General features: G+C 39.9%; 1 protein-coding gene across 1 annotated transcript in view; it reads left to right on the top strand.

Moving 5' to 3' along the window:
• The window catches only part of LOC109933619 (V-set and transmembrane domain-containing protein 2-like protein), a 77,656-nt gene that overhangs the window by 41,284 nt on the left and 15,788 nt on the right, over nucleotides 1-20,584 (top strand). The window contains exons 2-3 of the mRNA XM_020532633.2: nucleotides 3,977-4,146; nucleotides 16,467-16,517. Coding sequence (XP_020388222.1) covers nucleotides 3,977-4,146; nucleotides 16,467-16,517 — 221 coding nt within the window. The remainder of the gene's footprint in view (nucleotides 1-3,976; nucleotides 4,147-16,466; nucleotides 16,518-20,584) is intronic.

Genomic DNA, 20,584 nt, shown 5'->3' with positions numbered 1-20,584 from the left:
CTGAGGAAGGGTCACCGGACCCGAAACGTTAACTCTCTTTTCTCCTTCACAGATGCTGCCAGACCTGCTGAACTTTTCCAGCAACTTTGTTTTTGTTCCAGTATTTTCAATTGTTTGTTACACTGAGACCTCCCTCTCAGACAGACTTGAAAGGCCCTACTGCCTTTTTGAAGAAGTTTGGGGGGTTTCTCATTGTGCCCTTGTCAGTATTTATCCCTCAGCTAAAACCTCTAAAAACAGATAATCTGATTATGATTTGATTACTGATTTTCGCAGTTTATTGTACAAAGATTGACTGCTGTATTTCCTATGTTAAAACAGTGAGTACATTTCAAAAGTACTTAAATGGTTCCAAATCACCCTCAAGGCCCCGATGTCCTGAAAAGCATATAAATGCAAATTACAAATTATATAAATGCAAGTTCTTTCTTTGTATCAGTAATATTGACTAAAGCCCAAAATAGTTCAAACTATATTCTTTACGAATCCTTCAATTACAATCCAAAGTATGAAAGAATTGATGGTATTTTTTTTGCAGGATCCTGCTAATGGAAACCAGCACATTTAATTTGAGGAATTGACTGTAAATAAAAGCTTGAATCAAGTTTGAGTGTTTTGCCGAGGGCCAAGGTGAATTTTCTGACAAACGTCAATAAACTCGAATGGAACAGCCTGGCTAATGAACTAGCAGAATACAGAACATCTGAGGTACCAAAATTGGACGGCAAAAAAGGTGCTGGTCATAAATAAGTTGGGGATGTTGATTTTTAATCTCCTTTCTCTCCAGTTTGGTGTTAGCTTTGTCAACCTAGCTACATATTATCTCATTACAAAGGAGAGAGAACATAAACAGTGAAAAATGACAAATAATTCTGGACCATGCTGCACCGAGACTGTGTGTAATTACAGTCGCACACAATATTTGATAGTGATGGTTCTGATTGAATTTTCTGAAATGTAGGCAGTTGTACAAGCATTGCATTATATTTTGCAGGCATCATTTCTCACTTTAAATCAGAACTGAAAATGTGAAAATTCCGATGAGCATTCTTGATATATCATTATTTGAAATTCGGATTCCAAAATGGATAGTACAATGTATAATTTTAACATTGATTTGTATTTCTATACCGTTCATGTTAAGTGGAGAGACAAGGTTTATTTTCAATTTAGATTGCCCTCAAAGTGTTTATAAATCAGGTGAGAAGAGATCTGTAGAGACCAGTAACAGTCCTGCCAACTAAACAAGTCACTTTAAGGTAGAAGCAGGGTTTCTGTTCTCTCATGTTGAAGTTCTGTAAGGTTGTCGGTAAGGGTAAAATGTTTGAATTTTTATTTTGAATATCTGTAAATACATCATTTCAGTTAGTTCCTATATGGTGTGAAATAGTCCCTTTTTAAGTCTTGTGTGTGACACTTTAATTTTTCTTGTTAAAAGGGCATTGGCAGACTCTTGTGAAAATATTAAGTAACTGACCACCATGGTGTACAAATTGCAAAAGTAAAACTTATGACCTAGCAAACAAGATCTCCCTTGGGAGTTCAGCTTGTCCAGTATGACCATCGACTGAGATCATAATAAAATATATAAAACCATTTCCTTCAGTTTAATTTTAATGTTCAGAGTTTAGTATGCCAGGTTAGAAAGAGACATTTATAGTAAGAAACAGTTCATTTAGCCTGACTGATCATGTTGGTGTTTATGCTGTATGGTGGCCTTCTCCTACCAGGTATGTATGTCTTCGGAAACCCACCACTTCCACAGTTCTTTGCATGTTTCCTTGACATTGTGATGTGTACCAAACAACATGTGGACTGCAGCAGCTCAAGAAGGTAACTCACCCCTGTCAAGGGCAACCAGGGACGGGAAATAAATGCTGGCCAGCCAGCAAAGCCAACATTCCATGAGTGAATTAAAAATAAATTTTGGCCTGCCTCAATAAAAGAAATGGCCTTTAGTTTCCAGTTTGAATGTGTATGGTTCCAGAGGAAATTCTGTTTATTATCAATGTGTGATCTAAAGGTGCACTGTCTTAAACTATATTGCCACTTTTACCTCAGCTTAAGGGAGTTTTAATTGTGTATCAACATAAAAGGAACAGTTTTAATTAGATTCAGTTCCAGTCTCATAGATTTTAGTCATCTCCAGTAACCAGCAGGTCAGGGCTGGCATAGCTAGATTTAAAGTGAAGGTCTTTTTACTAATTCCCAAGGGCTTGGAACATACTCGACTGATACAGTATCTCCATTCCTATGCTAGCTATTCCTATGCAGCCCCTGAAAGAAGAAGTCAGATTGGAAGGGCTGTGTTGTGCTGTGACCATACCCATGTGGAACTGTGTTGACATTGCCCAGACTGATCTGATGGGACATTATGGTAATGGTTTAGTCAGGATATTTTTAAATGCTGCTTTGACCTGAATTTTCTAAACCAACAAGACTACTTCAAAAGGTGCATTTTGTAAACAGGATTTTACTGCAAGGTCCAAACAGAAATATAGGAGCTGAGTACAAGTGGGCAACGCGACTGACACCACATCTGAATTTCAGATGCAAATTTGGTAAGACCAATTTCACCCTCAACATAATTTTAGTTAATCTAATGATTCATATAACTGAGAAAATGAAAAAGAATGCACAGTCTACTCAGACCAAAACTCCAAAGCACAAAGTCCAATGTTACTATTCTACCAGAAACTTTGCTACTATTCGCTGCAATAGTTCAATGAATATTTGTAATTGCAAACTCAAGCAATCAATTTTCATTGTTGAATCGAGGAACTGATCTGTACTGGAAAAATGTTTGCGCGTTTTACTGTTTCTGTCAGCTGAATTGAATGATGTTCATTGAAATGTGGAATTGTCCAATTTTTGAAAATTTAGAATCACAGAATTGTTATGGCACAGAAGGAGGCCCTTTGACCCATCATGTCACTCCAGCTCATTAAAGAAGCTTCAATTATGTTGTGCCAATCTCCTGCTTTTTGTACATATAGCTGCATATTATTTTTGTAAGCCTTGATTGTACCTGCTTCCACCACACTTCCAGGCAGTGCACTCCATACCCCAACTACTTGCTGAGTGAAAATGTATTTCCTCACTTCACCCTTGCTTCTTTTTGAAGATCACTTTAAATCCATGCCCTCTTGTTCTTGTTCCTTTTAGGAGCAGGATCTACTCTATCCCTATCTGCTCTATCCAGCCCACTTAATTGTTAAAACCTGTTTCAGATCTCCTCTTAACCTTCTCTCCAAGGAGAACAATGCCAGCATTTTCAATCTTTTCTTAGAATTAAAGTTTCTGAATTCAGGAACCATTGTTGTAAATCACTTTTGCACTCTCCCCAGAACATTCACATACTACCTGTAATGTGGTGCCCATAACTGTACACAGTAATCCAGCTAAGGTCTAACAAGTGTCTTCATTCAGTGTTAAATGTGGAGTTGCTTGAATTCCACACAAATACCCTTCCCTTACCTATGCACTCGCTTATAGTTGATAGAGAATTGTCACCAGCCTAAGTTTACTGTCCATAAATACTGTGCCTTCATGTGTCTAACTGTGCTCGCTATTGAATCTGGTCTTCAATGTAATTCAACTGTTGGTTTCTTAACTGCAGAAATATTGTATAAGATCAGAGATGACATTATCTTAATTATAATTTACTTTACATGAGGAAAAGTAAATCAAACTGATCATGTGCATCTATTGAATACAGCAAATGTTGTCAGATTCAGTTGTTAGCTGTGAATTAAATATTGAATTGGGAAGTTGTAGCATTGGGATGATTGTCTTCTGTGTGATATTTCATTGAAGATGATAAACAATTTACCTTCTACTGAAATAATGTTTAAAGGAGTGTCATATGAATGCTTTGAGCATCCCCCTAAATCCCAGCAGTCATTTTGAGGCTGTAGTCTCAAAGTGAAAAAGCTAAAGAGGGCCAGCTGACTGTAGTTTGATTTCTTCCTTACAGCTCTATTTACGGAGGTCCCTCATGATGTTTCAGCCAGAGCTGGGCAAGATGTGGAGATGGCCTGTGCTTTTCGGGGCAGTGGTTCACCATCCTACTCACTGGAGATTCAGTGGTGGTATATCCGAAACTCCAAGGACTGGACTGACAAACAAGCATGGAGCTCTCACCAGGTACTCTTATACTGTCTGCTTGTATCCAACTTCTTTATTTAAGTATAAAGATTAGCATCAATTTGCATGATTATATTAGCTTTGAAATGATAAAATATCCCAATGCATTTAAGGGAAACATGATCAGACATACATTGACTTCTGAGACACAGCTGGAACAGATAGCCTAGAACTTGGTCAAAGAGGTAGATTTTAGTGGTCTTAAAGAGGGAGTTGGAAAAATGGAGAAGGTGGCTCAGTGGTTAGCACTGTTGCCATACACCATCAGGGATCCAGGTTTGATTCCACCCTTGGGTGACTGTCTGTGTGGAGTTTCTACATTCTCCCTGTGTCTGCACAGGTTTACACTGAGTGCTCCAGTTCCCTCCCCCCGACCCCGCAGTCCAAAGATGTGCAAGTTAGGTGACTGGCCATGCTAAATTGCCCATAGTTTCCAAGGATGTGCAGACTAGGTGGATTAGCCATAGGAAATGCAGACCTACAGCAATAGGGTAGGGGGTGGGGGGGTGGTGGTTGTTGGATGCAATGCTGTTTGGAGAGTGGGTGTCCTGATGGCCTGCTTCCGCACTGTAGAGATTCTATGAACCTCTGTAGGGGTGGGGGAGGGGTAGTTCCAGAGCTTTGTGGTTAGATTTTTGAAGGAATGGTCACCGCAGTTGGAAGTGAAGGAAGTGGAGACAGGGATCTTGGGAGTTTTTATAACTACAGGATGTTACAGATATAACGTGGATTGAGACCATGGAGGGATTTGAAGACAAGAATGAGAATTCTCGACTTGTTCCATTGCTAGACTGGGAGACAGTGCAGGTAGCGCAAACTCCAGTAAAGGCCTGGTAATAGTTTCCAGAATCTGATCATTGACCCCAGCCATTCCACACCAGCAGATGTAGAAAGCACAGGCATCATTGTTCAATGATAGCCTAACGATGTTAACATTTTCCCTTGTAGTTATAAAGTCATAGAGGTATACAGCATGGAAAGTGACCCTTTGGTCCAACTGGTCCATGCTGACAAGATACCTTATATAAATCTAGCCCCATCTGCCAGCATTTAGCCCATACCCTCTAAACCCTTCCTATTCATGTACCCATCCAATTGCCTTTTAAAAAGGCACAGTAATTGTACTAGCCTCTACCACTTCCTCTGGCAGCTAATTCCATACACATACCACCCTCTGAGTGAAAAAAGTGCCTCTTAGGACCCTTTTAAATCTTTTCCCTCTAACCTTAAACCTATACGCTTTCGTTTTGGACTCCCCCATCCTGGGGAAGAAACCTTGCCTATTTCATCCTATCCATGAACTTCATGATTTTATCTCCTGTATAAGGTCATCTCTCAGCCTTCAATGCTCCAGGGAAAATAGCCCCAGTCTATTCAGCCTCTCCCTATAGCTCAAACCCTCCAACCCTGGCAACGTCCTCGTAAATCTTTTCTGAACCCTTTCTAGTTCACAGTTGTAAAATAATTTAGAATATTTATCATTTTTTACAATTTATAAACTAAATGCCTTTTTGATGATATACCGTAGACACCAATAATTTTTAAACTACAATTTATTTTGTGTTTTACCCCTGTCTGCCTCCCAGCACAGATGCAGACTGAAGTTGTGTGCAAAGCACTTTACTGCCATCCAGTGGCTAAACCAAGAGCTGAAATAATATCCCCCGAATGAACTGCCTTTCCTGAAGCGCGAGAGGGAAGGTGGTCTTCCTGCCAACACAGGAATTAAGTTCTGAATGGAAAGACCTTCCTGCCGCTCCAACGGTCCAAACCCTTATATGGTGAATTAACAAGTAAAATGCCATTTCACTCATTATCATGATTATCTCCATTTCCAACAGGCGAGAATACTGTCAGCCTTCCCATCAGGTACAACACCAAACTGGCCTGCCCGTCTGGTTGGGGGAGGATGTTTTGTATGTGTAGGGGCTCCTTCAAGCCCAAAAGGGTATTGTGTGCATGAGGTTAGTCACTGTTTTGGTCTACTTAGAAGAATCATTTTGGGTAACCAATATGAAGCTTATTGCAGTGCTGCAACTATTTACAGATTGCATGATTATGACCTACATTACTGTGGAGAATGTCAAGAGCCTGTAGCCTCTGGTCTATCTCTCAACAGTTTCTTCTTCACTCTGCCTAAGTTCCCTATGACAGCGGATGGTGCTCACTGTACCCAATTAAGAATTAACCCTTTCAGACTCATTTACAATATCTCTCACCCCCAAGTCTTTTCTTCATATGCCATTGCTGTTATACATTTGTTTAAATATTTTAAGTTAAATGCTACCATCTCCCCCCAGTCTTTGATTGTATGAACTCAGACGATCTGTAGATTTTGCAACTCTTCCCAAACATGTTGGGACTTAGAAGAATGGTAGTTGGTTGGTAGAAGGTCAGAAAGTCTAATGGGCAATGTAAGGTCTGTAGATCTCCTCTGTTTCCATTTTTTTACCATGTGGTTCATCTAATAAATAATTTGTGGATGGTTCAACCTTAATGGGATGAGGTTCCTACAGTTCATTTGCAAAGCCCTTTTGACAGTACGAACAATGTTCAGTCTCCAATGATTTGCAACTTCTTGGAAGATTGCATGCTTTCTATGTAAGTTGCTGATCCTCAACATTTTCCCTGCACCTAAACACTTACTGTAATATGTGGCTGGCTATATGTGGTAAGATTGCTCTTTTTATTTGCTCACTCATGGGATGTGGGCATCGCTGGCTGAGCCAGCATTTGTTGCTCTTCCCAGTTGCCTTTGAGAAGGTGGTGCTGAGCTGCCTTCTTGAACCGCTGCAGTCCATGGGCTGTCTGTAGACCCCCAATGCCATTAGGGAGGGGATTGCAGGATATTGATCCAGCAACACTGAAGTAACGGTGGTATGCTTCCAAGTCAGGATGGTGAGTGGCTTGGAACTTACAGGTCATGGTGTTCCCATGTATCTGCTGCCTTGTCCTTCTAGATGGAAGTGGTCATGCGTTTGGAAGATGCTACCCAAGGAACCTTGATGAATTTTTGCATGAATCTTGTAGATGGTACACGCTGCTACTGAACATCGGTGGTGGAGGGAGTGGATGTTTGGTAAGCAGCTGCTGCTTGATAGCACAGTTGATGACACTTTCCATCACTTTACTGATGATCAAAAGTAGACGAATGCGGCAGTAATTGGCTGGGTTTCATTTGTCCTGCTTTTTGTGTGCAGGACAAACCTGGGCAATTTTCTACATTGCTGGGTAGATGTCAGTGTGCTGACTGTACTGAAACAGCTTGGCTAGGGGAGCGACAAGTTCTGGAGCACAGCTCTTCAGTACTATTGCCAGAATGTTGTCACCCATTATATCTAGTGCCTCCACCTGTTTCTTGATATCATGTGGAGTGAATCGAATTGGCGAAAAATTAGTATCTGTGATGCTGGGGATCACTGGAGAAAGCTGAAATCAATCCACTAGGCATTTCTGGCTGAAGATTGCTTTGAATGCTTCAGCCTTATATTTTGCACTGATGTGCGGGCTCTTCCATCATTGAGGATGGGGACATTTGTAGAATGTCCTCCTCCAGTGAGTTACTTAATTGTCTACCACCACCATGACTGAATGTGGCAGGACTTCAGAGCTTAGATCTGATTCATTGGTTGTGGAATCACTTAGCTCTGTTTATCACTTTGCCTGTTTGACACACAAGTAGTCCTGTTGAGTAGCTTCACCAGGCTTATAATGTTCCACAAAGGCATAAGTGTTGCACCAATTTTGTAGACAGAGTAGTGAGCTGAGTCTTCAGCTGCCTTATCCATCAGTGGCCCTGATGGTACTGTGTTGGAGTGAGATGGACATATAATTCAACAGTGTTGTGTGCAAGTAAGAAATCTTCTTCAAGACTAACTCAAAATTCTGGCCTTCCCTGCAACCTCTCCCTGAGGTTGTGTGTACTGTGGTAAGATTGTGACATGCTCAAATACAGAATTTATTGGGAAGTGGCTAAAGTACTCACTTGTGAATTGTGCCCTATTGTCCAAAATGTAAATGTTCTAATACAGCACATATTCTCTGGTTGTGCTGTTTAACTCCTTCCCCATGGATCAGTATATCATCCATGTTCTGTATGACTCCACAAAGACCAAGTAGGAGTTTTGATACCTTTTGTTGAAATACCTCTGAAGCAGAAGCAATCCTAAATGATATTCTATTAAAGCAAACTCTTCCAAATGGAGTTATAAATGTGATAAGCAATCTTGATTGCTCGTCCACTGGTACTTGCCAGAATCCACTATTTGGAGAATTTTGTGAAAACTGTGCCCTTGGATAGTTAGCTGGACTCCGGTCTTCAATGGATGTGGAGTGAATTTCTCTCCCTGCCACCTTGTTGAATTGTTTAAGGTCAACACAAGTACGAATAATACCATTAACCTTGAGCATGTTAACTATACATGAAGACCACTCATTTTTGAGTCAAGACCCCCATTTGTGCCATCTATTGTTGTCAGTTTGTTTCAGAGAGAGATATGGTAGCCCTTTGGGTGTCTATACTTCCTTCAGTGTAAATTTGTATTTAGTTTTTTGACCTTCCTAATACTTTGAATGAATGGAGATTTTTTTTGAAGAACTTCTGTTGTTTAATCTCTTCGACAATTCGAATGACATTGAAGTCAATAAAGCACTTCTATTCAGGAATGGAAATTCTTGGTTGTAAAGTGTATGAAGGGTCTGTAGTATTCGGTGTTCTCTAAATTTGACAGTAGATTGTAACATACATTTAACTTTAAGTACAATGCCTGCACCCCGCCTCCCCCTGGACCATGTATTGAATTTCTTTTAGCAATAAGCAGTGTTTTATTAACCAAGGCTCATTATATAATATTGTGATCTTATAATAGTGTCTCACTTAAAATTTGTGAGATGCCCACTGACATAAATATCTTCTTGCTAATACATTTGGTGTGCATCATTGATTTTCGCTGAGAAAAGTTTGATTTTATCTTCTAATGGAGACTTTTCAACCTTATTCATCTCTTTGTGTTGGTAGTTTTTTTATTCCGTTCGCTTTTCTTTAATGGTGACTTACTTTAGCACATTTTCTGAAAGTGTTTTACTTTTTTACAGTAAAAATGTTTCATTTTTAAAGGCTGGAGAGTGTTCGTGCCTGTGAGACGTTTTTGCCCACAAATGGTCAAGGAGAAAAAATTTACAAGGATATTGCCAGGGTTGGAGGGTTTGAGCTATAGAGAGAGGCTGAATAGGTTGGGGCTATTTTCCCTGGAGCATTAGAGGCTGAGAGGTTCATAAAATCATGAGAGGCATGTATAGAATAAATATATAAGGTATTTTCCCTGGGGTGTGTGAGTCCAAAGCTAGAGGTCATAAGTTTAAGGTGAGGGGGGAAAGATTTAAAAGGACCTAGGGGGTACCTTTTTCACGCAGAGTGTGGTGCATGTCTGGAATGACCTGCCAGAGGAAGTGGTGGAGGCAGTACAATTATAACATTTAAAAGTGATCTGGATGCGTATATGAATAGGAGGGGTGTAGAAGGATATGGGTCAAATGCTGGTAAATCGGACTAGATCTATTTGGGATGTTTGGTTGGCATGAATGGGTTGGACCAAAGGGTCTGTTTTGGTGATGTACATCTCTATAACTTTATGACTATTGATGTTTCAGTATCTGTCCTGCTCCTGCATTAGCTCATCTGAATGTCTTTTGTGGTTTTCTACCTTAAGAAATTAATAGATTCCATAGATCTCCTGTGTCAAATTTTATCTCCATCTTTTAGGATTGATCTGTTCTGCATCTAGACTTCTGCTTCACTCACCATCGCTCTGTACCAGCCTGTAGAGAGCATTAATCTAGAAATTACCTATGGATTGATCTGGATACTGCATTCTTTTAAACCTTGGCCTTTCAAGAATTTAATTAGTTCTGAGTAAAAGTAAATAGTCAAAGACTTTCAATGTGCTTTCATATTTGTCTAATGTTTTATTTATCCCTTGATGAGCAATAACATCATCTGCTGTACTTCCAATTATATACAAAAATGTATTTACTTGTTCAGCTTCTGTCTTACTATCCAGTTTGGAAGATATTCTATACTTCAAGACTTGTTTTATCCAGGTGTGTTATTTTGTGCTGTGTATGATCTATCTCTAAAATTGAATCTGCTTGGCAACACCATTTCTGATCCTGTTGCTTTTTAATGTGACTAGGTATGAATTTTCTCTCATGACCCTGTTAGGTTTCTTTTTCAGCTCTGCCCATGGTGATGATGCCTAATCAGAGCTGCAACTTAAATGACCATTTTCACTCTGAATTATTGTATCATTTAAGGTTTTCCATTTTGTACAGGGGATTGCTGTTTTGAATGTGTGAAATCCTTGGTGTCCAGTTTGCTCACAAGCTCAATTTGGACTTGGGACAATTTCAACAACCACTGCCTCATGATGCAGCCCGTACTTTTGCCTCAGAGTTGCAAGTTTCTTCTGTTCTGGTGTGTTCTCTCAGCTCTGAAATGCTGCCTGTGTTGTTCCCAGATGTATTATTCATGTCAACTGTTGCCTGTTGAGGTTTGCGGGATTTGTTGTCATCAGCAATCAGCAGTATCTCCTCATCCTGAAGACTTTTGAGTCATTGGCCTGATTTTCCCTGTGTTTGTTTTGCAGGCCCAAAGTCTTAGTTGGCACCATTTAGAAATAGTGCTGATCACTGCTGCTCACTAAATTGTGATGGCCCCGACCACTGGCATCATGACTTGGTTCCTTATACTACAGATCACCACACTGCTGTAAATGTGGATTATTTCAAGCCTGAAGTGATATAGCATGGATAAAGATGGCCACTTTTCTGGGCCAATTCAAAGAGCATGATTGTGTAAACAATATGACATCCATTGCATTACTGGAACTATGTACAAAGTACATGAAAGCACCTATATTACTACAGAGTTAAAAGGTTAAGAGTATCTAGCCCTCAGTGCCACATTTTTTTATAATGAAGTTTTCCAAATGATAAAATATGCTAATTGTGGGAATATATAGATATAAAGAGAAAACCTTACAGAACCATTGAGAACAAGCAGAGGATACCAATTAAACGCTTCCAAAGAACTGGCACAGGCATAATGGACTGAATGGTCTCCTTCTGTGCTAGATAATTCTATGATTCTAAGAACTCTGTATTTTCAATTCTTTTGGAATCAAATGAACAACAGGATGAGTAAGTGAGTAAATGTAACAGGAGAGTTTATTAAATGTTAAATTGCTATCTTCAGCCAATTAGCTTTGGGATTAGAAAATAACTTGTTTATTTTTCTTGAAAGAATTATGGGAAGTATTTATGGGCTTCAGGGCTTAAGAGACAGTTTGTGAAAATAGTGATTGAATGAACAGATTTGAGAAGACGTTGCATGTTGTTCTGACATTATTTGAACCAACCAGATATGTGAAAATCGGCTATTGAGTAACATAAGAGATCCAATCAGATTGGAATAAGTTCAGCAAGAAGCCTGGAACTGACTAAAACAAAGAATGGGTGGCTCTACCACATTTCCACTGATTCCATTGACATTGTCATTCATTATCTTGACCAATCCATTCTAGAAACTTAAATGAAGGGTAGGGTTTAATTCTGTTTCATACTTTTTCTCTATTAAGGACAGGCCAAATTTCTATATTTCATCATAATTGGCAACTCTTCGTTTTGTAAAACAGCATGTCTTTTCAACATGCTGTGTAAAAGTAAATGACTTATGATTGATGCTGTTGTCCTACATAATATTCATTAGATCCGTGCAAATGGCAAATAATTCTACCCCATGTCGAATACACTCCACTCAGGCTACCATAGCAACCAACAATTACCCCAACCATAGGCGAACAATATGACTTAATTTCATCATGCAGCTTTCACTGTCTGTCCAACTATCCATTTTGAAATGATATTAACATTTTGAAAGCAGTGGAACGAAATTAAAATATGGAGTAGAGTTAGGGTGAGTGAGCATTTTCAAGTGTAACATGCAAGGTACTTAACGTGCAAACATATTTGGCCAACTGCCTCACAACTATATTGCCTAAAGGATTATTTCTGTTGGGATTGTGAATACAAATACACAGTTACAAACTCACAAGCCCTCAAGTGTGATTTAGTAATTTGAAGCTTTCTCTCCCCTCTTAGGATAACGGATAAACGGAATAGCCCTTGTAGAAAAAGAGGGTCAGAGTAGGGTGAGACGAGATGGGAGGTTCGGGAGTACACTGGTGAATTCTTGGACAATTAGGTACATCTCCAAAGGAATTGAATCAAAGCCTTCAAGGAAAGCTATCAAGGATTGATAAATCTGTTTGATTCACATATAGTTTAGGAAGTCAAGATTGAGTTAGTGGATGGAAGAGTTTGTACGTGAGATACATGGACTGTAAATGCGGCCAGAATGACATGCCAAATAGCTTTTTGCATCACAGACTTCCATCTTATGAGGTTGTCCACCTGTGAAAGGTTTACTTTACTTTAGCTGCATCTGTTTATGGACTTGATACCATTAACATAAAAGTTCTTGTGAAGAATCCATCACTGACCGACATTTAAAATAGAAACATTCTCCTAAATTAAAATAAATAAAATGTTACTAGTCCAGACGATGCGATCTCAAGCAGAAATGTTGAGGTGGCTATCTTGGCTTTAGGACACATTTTAACTCCAGCCCTGGACACATGCACTGTAATTATGTGAAAAGTTTAAAATCTTGATGGGCTGATTTGTGCTAGGATACTATATCAATGTTGTACACTGAGCTCAGTATCAAAGACATGTGCAATATAGATACTACTTACCTGAATACTTACCCTAGTACTGTTACATTGTTTAATCTCTGATAGAACTCAACGATTAACAGTGTAACTCAACCCACTATCACCCAATTTCATCCCTGTCAGACTGACCACACTGCCCAATGCCACTGACCAACCCTGCTGACCCAGAAATCTGCACCTTCAACCTTCCCAGATTCGATTTCCCACCTTTCTTCAAACCACCCTCCACCCACTCACCAAATTCTCTCTTCCACTCACCATCCCCACACAATCATCCATTCATTCACTTATTACCTCACGCATCTGCTTGCCCACTCACTCACTTGCCCAATGACTTATGCACCCACTCACTGAACCTCCCATCTCACTTGTTCACTCACTGACTCCTTAACTCACTCACTCACACTCTCCTTAACTCAATCACTCACTCACTCAATCAATGACCCATCCACTCACTAACTCACTCAATCACTCATCACTCACTAATCCAGTCACTCACTCATCTCTAACTCACTCACTTATTTACACTCTAATTCACTCACTCACTCATTCACTCAGTCAACAACTTTGAGATCCCTGAATATAGCAACCAGACATTAGATGGGCTGTCTGTCTGGGCTTTCTGCTGCACTGCCAATGACATCCTCACTTTGTCACTTCCATAGTTCTAAACCAGATTTGAGACTGCCATGAGCTTCACAAGACAACAGAAAAATCCAGTCTAGATCATTGCCCACATGTGAAGTTGTTGGAATAGTTTGTATACTTTGAGATCAGTGTTGGGTGTGTGCGGGGAGCCACTATTTTAGCTTGTCCTTGCTGGCATCCCAATTATTTATTTAGAATTTGGACTTTCACAATGGCCGATTTCAGAAACAAATCTCATCATAATTTTAGGAAGTCAAAATAAACTTGCTTTTTGTTAGTTTTATTTTCAAACTTGTAAATGTTAACCAAGGGAAGACCATCTTTGATCATATTAATCTTTAACCTCTATTTAGATGCCAATAAAAAGGTGATACAGATAATCATACCGCTCTCTATTCCCTCAGAACACTACAAGGATGAATATATTTTGTGTCTGGTAAATCATTTTCTACAGAAATTCAAATCTACCACAACCTGTCCAATTCAGTAGTACATCCTTCCAAGTATTTAATAAGATATGGGGTAACAATTTGAAAATTATGACGAACAGTGACCCACACCCACAGTCAAAACAGATATCATTTGTAATCTTTGAGTTATTCTACTGCCCATTCACAGTCTAATTGGAAAGATTTAAATGTGGAGTTGGGTGGTCATGGATTTGGAAGGCAATAACATGCTCCAGGACTTTGAAAAGAAAAGAGGTGTGAGTGATGGGATAGATAATTTCAAGGACATAGTGGCCGAGAGTCTTATTTATTGAGAGCAGTGGGATGTTAATGGAGATTTTCAGAGGAAAAGTGACAGTGCTGGAGGAGAGGCAAGCATTTCCAAAGGCAGCTAGCATGGGGTCTTGAATTGGAGGTTGGATGGTGAGTGGGCTAATGGGATCAACATAGGCAAGGCTCACAAGAGATAGACAATCTCTTAAAAAGTGAGCTTGCCAGTGTGTCTACCATATACAGTTGCTACAATTAGTGACGAATGAATGTCACAGAGCATGAAAGATGAAATAGAAGAATCACATATGCTATGGATGGCATAGAATGTGTTGAGAGGAAATTTAAATAAGGTTCACTGGCAATAATTATTTCATCTCTCAATGTGTAACATTTTACTCTCGGGGGTCAGGTCTGTGAGGATTTTGTGGGGAAGAAATGCCTGTCATCAATTCAAGGGCATAAAACTTCTGCTCTCAAACTTCTGGCCACTTATTTTAGAGTGTTTGGATTATTGTGAACAGTTCCAGTCACCTCAACAGAAACAGGGCAGTCAAACCCAGAAGCAACACTGAGGAGAGCAACACGGTTAATCCTCAGTGTGGAAGTGAGCAGGATTTATGACGAACAAATGAATATATATATCCCTACTCAGCCTCAGGACAAAATGTTGCAGAGGATATATCATAGATATTAACAAGTTAAGGGGAAAAAGGTCTTACAATGGCATATAGCCTTTCATAACCTCAAGATATCAAAAATTCCTTTATAACTAGTGAAGTACTTTTCAAGGGTAGTCACTGTTGTAATGTCACTAAAAACAGTGCAATCCTTTCCAAAACATCAGGCAGGCAGGACGACATGGATTTAGGACAGCAGGAATGATGTCTTACAAAGGAGGTAATCAACAGGGTTAAGAGGAACAGATGATTAAGGTTAGGATTGATCCACAAAGCAGCTTGAAGAGGGTCTTGTGGTGCAGTGGTAGCTGTATACTTGTTGCTGGGCCATAAAGTGTGGGTTCAAGTCCCATCTCAGAATATGACAGCCACAGAAGAATGTCACCACATGTTCAAACAGGTTGATTTGGGTAAAGAAATAAATAGTTTGCCATTGTAATGGTGAGAAAGTGGGCTTGGCATTCAGAACAAATGATGCCAAACAGATCAAAAGATCTTTTATCTGAACTTTGTCAGTACAATCATTAGCAGTCTATTTTCAACAGTTTATTGCTGGATAAAATATTCAGGAAGCTAGAAATTATATGCTGCCAAGTTTTCACCAGTTTGTTTCATGCCTCAGATTATTCTGTCTTTTCTGCAACTCTTCTTAAAATCTTTCAGTTTCAGTGATATTTTGAAAAACCCTCAAGATCCTGGTCTAACTGTGACTGTTATAAGATATAAAATGATTTTGCAAGCTCAGCATATTTCAAGACCTTCTTATTTTTTGCCACATATGCTGTAAAATAAAGTGCCCTCTTCCTAATTAATGGGTTTTTTTGAAAAACAAGACTTTGTTGCAAGTGGGTCATATGTGGTAATAGCACTGATATCAGAATCTCTCCTGTGCTTAAATAACAATGGAGGGAAGCTATTGCCAGGGGAGAAATGTGGCACATTGCAAAACGTTCCCGTGACAGTACTAATTCTTGGTGAAGTTGGTCTTTGCTTTTATCTCTGATATGGTAGACAAGGCCAACTCCCTTGAAGTCTAAGGTCATTACTTTTATACTAGGCATGATTACCATCCTTGATTCATGAGGCACATCTCAAGTGTGCAGCCTTTAAGTTGCAGTGACATTTAATAAATAGCACAATTTTTTTTTTCTCACACGTTTACGAATTGCATTAATGTCCCCATGTGTAGCATGCTGTAAAGTATCTGTTCTCCTTTATTTAGAATGCAGCATGTGTAAAAGAATAAAACTGCATGCAATCCTTTGAATATATAATTAAATTACATGACTGACTTCACCCTAATAAAGAAACACTTTAGTGAACTGTCATCTTGTCTAATAAGTGTGTCTGAGACTGCTTCTCACCTATTTGGGGAATTGCAGTTTCATTGAAATGGTTGTGCTGTAATAAAAATGCTATCCTTATTCTCTCTCTCTCTCTTTCTCGTTCATTCATGCATCTCATCTTTCTTTTTTTAACAGATGAAGACTTCTACTCATGAGGAGTCTAGGAAAGATGCAACAAAAATCAGCGTGAGTTGCAGTAGCTGACTGTTACCAGATTAAATTTCATTTTGTGTCTAGTTATATCTCCCAATAATACGCAAAGTCTACATATGTCATTTGCATATTAAGAAGTAAGTAGAACACGCAAATAAAAAAGTTTAGGATCAGTTTCATTGTAAGACATTTGTTAAGAAAAAAAGTCAAATGCCTAAAGTACCACACAACAATGGTCCTGCATCTCTGGTTTACACTGAGGTTACAGGTGAGTTGATGGGCCAAGTATTACACTTAAGGTCCAAATAGTAAGCATTTAAGTAGGAAATGTTGTTCCAATTTGATTCCTATCAGACGGTTACTTTTATTGTCATTTGCCCAACCATCAGATGGTACACTTCTTCATCTGAAGGCCTAAGATGGACCGTGTCTGCAGGGACACTATGTACAAAGCTCTGGATAAGTGGCGGAGGTGTGGGGTGGGGTAGAACATACCCAATGCTGCCTTCATCCTGATGGCCACCTTTGTGTGTGGCTGCATCAAGGTGTGCGTAGGCCTTCAGTACGCCACTACATACTGAGGTTCTATCTTTCACTGGTGTTGCGAAGGATGGGATTGGCCTCATTGCCATGGAACGCTTTATGTAGTTGGACTGTTTTGTATCACCTGTCCTTCATTAGAGAAATTTGCAAAAAAATAAACTCCTTTGACCACATTTCCATCAGAGTCAACACATAGCTTCCCCAAGAAAGGAGAGGGTGGATCCTGTCCCATGGTTCCCTGAGCAGACTGGCAAAGTCACTTGGCAGAAAGCCCCATCACCAGGACTTTCCATCAAGCACTGGGACATTGCTTGGCTGGTGTTGAGAAGGGCACTATCTGGGAGATCCTTCATATATACCGATCGGTCTGTGCCACCGCACGCTGCCCTCAAAGTGGCTGTGGTGGCATAGAGACTGTCACACGTCTCCTTCTGGAATGTGCCTTTGGAAAGGAAGTCTGGCGAGAGATGGAGTGATTTTCGTCAAGGTTCGTTCCAAGCAAGAATCTGTGCTCTACGGTCCATTACCCGGGACACACACTGAATCAAACATTAGCTATCAACTCGGGGAGAATGCTGTTTGGTCTGCCTGAAACTTGTTGGTCTTCAAGAACAAGAAGCTGATGTCTACTAAGTGTTGTAGACTGGCACATTCCAACACCCAGGGACTATGTGCTGAGGTACGCACTAAAGCTTGGGGCAGCTGCTGCCAAAGCGGAGTGGGGAAAGACCACCATTAAAGGTCTTTCAGCCAAAGTTAAGTAGGGGTCTGTTCAGGTATTGGATTCTCCCGGTGCCTCAAATATATGCAGATATAATCTTGTATAAGTAAGAAATGCCTTGGGTTTGTTTGTTGGATAGAGTCAAGCTCCAATGTTTGTTTGTTTCTCTATATGCTACCATACAGAACTGAACTGCTTTAGTGATTGTGTGTTTGTAATAAAGATTTTTTTATGAATGAAGTATATTTTTGAACTAAAAGAAAGTCAGCACATTTCATGGCACTGTACTCCTCTGCCTAATGGGGAGAAGCTAGATAGATTGACTAATTCCAAACATCCAAAGGTGCCTGCTGACAATATGCACAGTAGCAGCACCAGAGAGCAGTGTGTTTAGAGTGGTTCTTGTAGCTGAAGGAAGGAGTTGTGGGTTGGGGGCCCTTTCACAATTGTCTATGATCACACCTCAAAGGAAATATGGAATGGACACATCTCCCAAGTGACTCTTGGTAGCAAGCTCAAGTCTAACAAAACCCATAATGGTGACTGCCAAAATTAATCATTTAAATCATATTTAAGTGCCACATCATAAATGTCAGAATAGCACTGAATTCTTTATTACAGGCTAGGACAATCATCCAGGTGAAAAGTGGAACATGAACTATATGATCCTGCTTTCTCTTTCTCTTTCTCTCTCTGTCTCTGTCTGTCTCTTTCCCTCTCTCTTTTCTTTCTCTCCTCTCTCTGAGTATCTCTCTCTTCTCTCTTTGTCTGTCTCGTCTATCTTTTCTCTCTATTCAAACACAGAACATGGAACAATACAACACAGGAATGGGCCCTTCGGCCCATGGTGTTGTGCCAAACATGACGTCAAATTAAACAAATCCCTTCTGTATGCCCTTCATCCATATCCCTCCATTTCTTATATGTTCATGTGTTTATCTAAAAGCCTCTTAAGTCTCTTATTGTTTCTCAATCTCTATTCTCTCTCTAACTCTCTCTCTCTCTCTCTCTCTCTGTCTGTATCTATCCTTGCCCAATCCTAAAGAGCAGTGGTTAGACACAGGTCTCCAATCATAGATTCTACATAAATAGAATATCTGGTCTGGGTGCACAGCAGACAACATTGTTCATTTGAAAGGTCAAGTTTAATTTCTAACCTCTGATGTGTTACTTCCTGGAAATTGAAAAGCAGATATCAGACTTCCAGGCCTGAAGTTTTGCCATGAAGGTAGTTAGCACGAATCAGGAAATTTCCATGCTTCCTGCACTGGCCTCGGTAAAAGGCCCCTAAATTTTGTAATCTTTATTCAGGGGTGGAGGATGTAGAAAAAGGACCACCAACCCCAGAGCATAGATGGCCATAAAGGCAGCCAAGTACTGATGGGGACAGATAGTAAGTCCACGTCAGTTCTCTGGAACTTTATCCCACTTGTTTTTGGCCTTTTCCACCTCACCTCTCACACCCCTGTGTAGCCACCCATCCCCTAAGAGCCTTTAGGCCCCCATGCCAAATCTCTCAGTATCCATTTAAAAAAAAGGAGGCATGTGGAGATGAAATAAATTAAAGTTCTAAAAATGTTATACAAATTTCACTATACAGACTTGGTAGTTAAGACAATCCTCATTCATAAAAGCTGATTCAAAGACTTTTTTCTTAATCTCAAGTGCTTAATATTTAATTGCGCAAAGTTTTATTCATATCCCACATCAAAGACAGCTAATCCTTTAACATCCCTTTTAAATTGTCAGACTGTGAACTGACAATCCCTGTTGAGATAATTGTAGCTTTTAGAAATCAGGCAAGCATTCATAAAGAACCCTGAAGGAAATGTCAACAAGCAGCTTCACTGGCACCTGCAGTCTTTATCCATGGCCCGGGATACAGATAACTTTGTATCATGATGGTGATACAGACTTACCTTCCTCTCAAGAGTGTTTACATTGATTCCACAAATTTGTGACTTCCACAACGTGGGTTAAGGCCCTTGCAATTGCCAGCAAGGTTTGGCTCTTTTGAAACTGGGAATGGAAACTCCTGCTTCTGGATCCCACCCAGCATTGTTGGAGTCTCCATGACTTTCTGAAAATCTGTACCCCATTGTCTGCTATCACGAGTCAATTCACATATTCCATTCTGTGAGTTGAAATTAATGATCCATGATAAAACTTGCTAAACCCTGAGTGGGGGAAGAGGAAAGGAGCAGTGGGGGTACCAATAAAAGGTTTGCATCTTTTGTTGGCATTGGTCCAATCTGAAATCTGTCATTAGGTTATGTTTGATTCCAGCAGGAAATTAGAGGGAAAATGTTAACAGCAGAAAATTTTAACATCATTCTCTTCCTACTGTCTAAGCAGCTCTGTCCTGCACAATACCATGTTAACTTGCTCCTGGCTAAGAAGGTGATGAAATGTTCTCTGCGATGGTCTCTCTGTAAGAAACAAACAGGCTTGGTGTGCTGGTGATGTGAAGTGACTGGCTTTCCACTTTCCAAATCTCTCTGCTCACACCTCCTATTCCTTATAGCCCTGATGGTTATATCGATCGGCATCCCATTATCCGTCATTTCCACCCATCGCCCTCGCCAACTTCAATGTGCTAAGAAAAGCCAGTAAGGGGTTACGGCAGAGTGAGATTCACAAGAGAAGAGAGGGAGCCTGCTCTGTTTGCAGTAGCTGTAGATGCTGGTGTTCCTGTGGGGATAGGATTGCTGCAGACTGCAGCTGCTGCAGGGAGAGAGAATCCATTAGCATAATGGTATATCATTGTATATGCAAGAAATAGGCTCTGTGCAGTGAGGCGAAAATCAGTTTTAATCACAGTATGTGGTTATTACCA

This window comes from Rhincodon typus, chromosome 19, assembly GCF_021869965.1.
Source record: "Rhincodon typus isolate 14 chromosome 19, sRhiTyp1.1, whole genome shotgun sequence".
NCBI lineage: Eukaryota > Metazoa > Chordata > Chondrichthyes > Orectolobiformes > Rhincodontidae > Rhincodon > Rhincodon typus.
The sequence above is the reverse complement of the archived record's forward strand: the minus strand, read 5'-3'. Positions and strand labels throughout refer to the sequence as shown.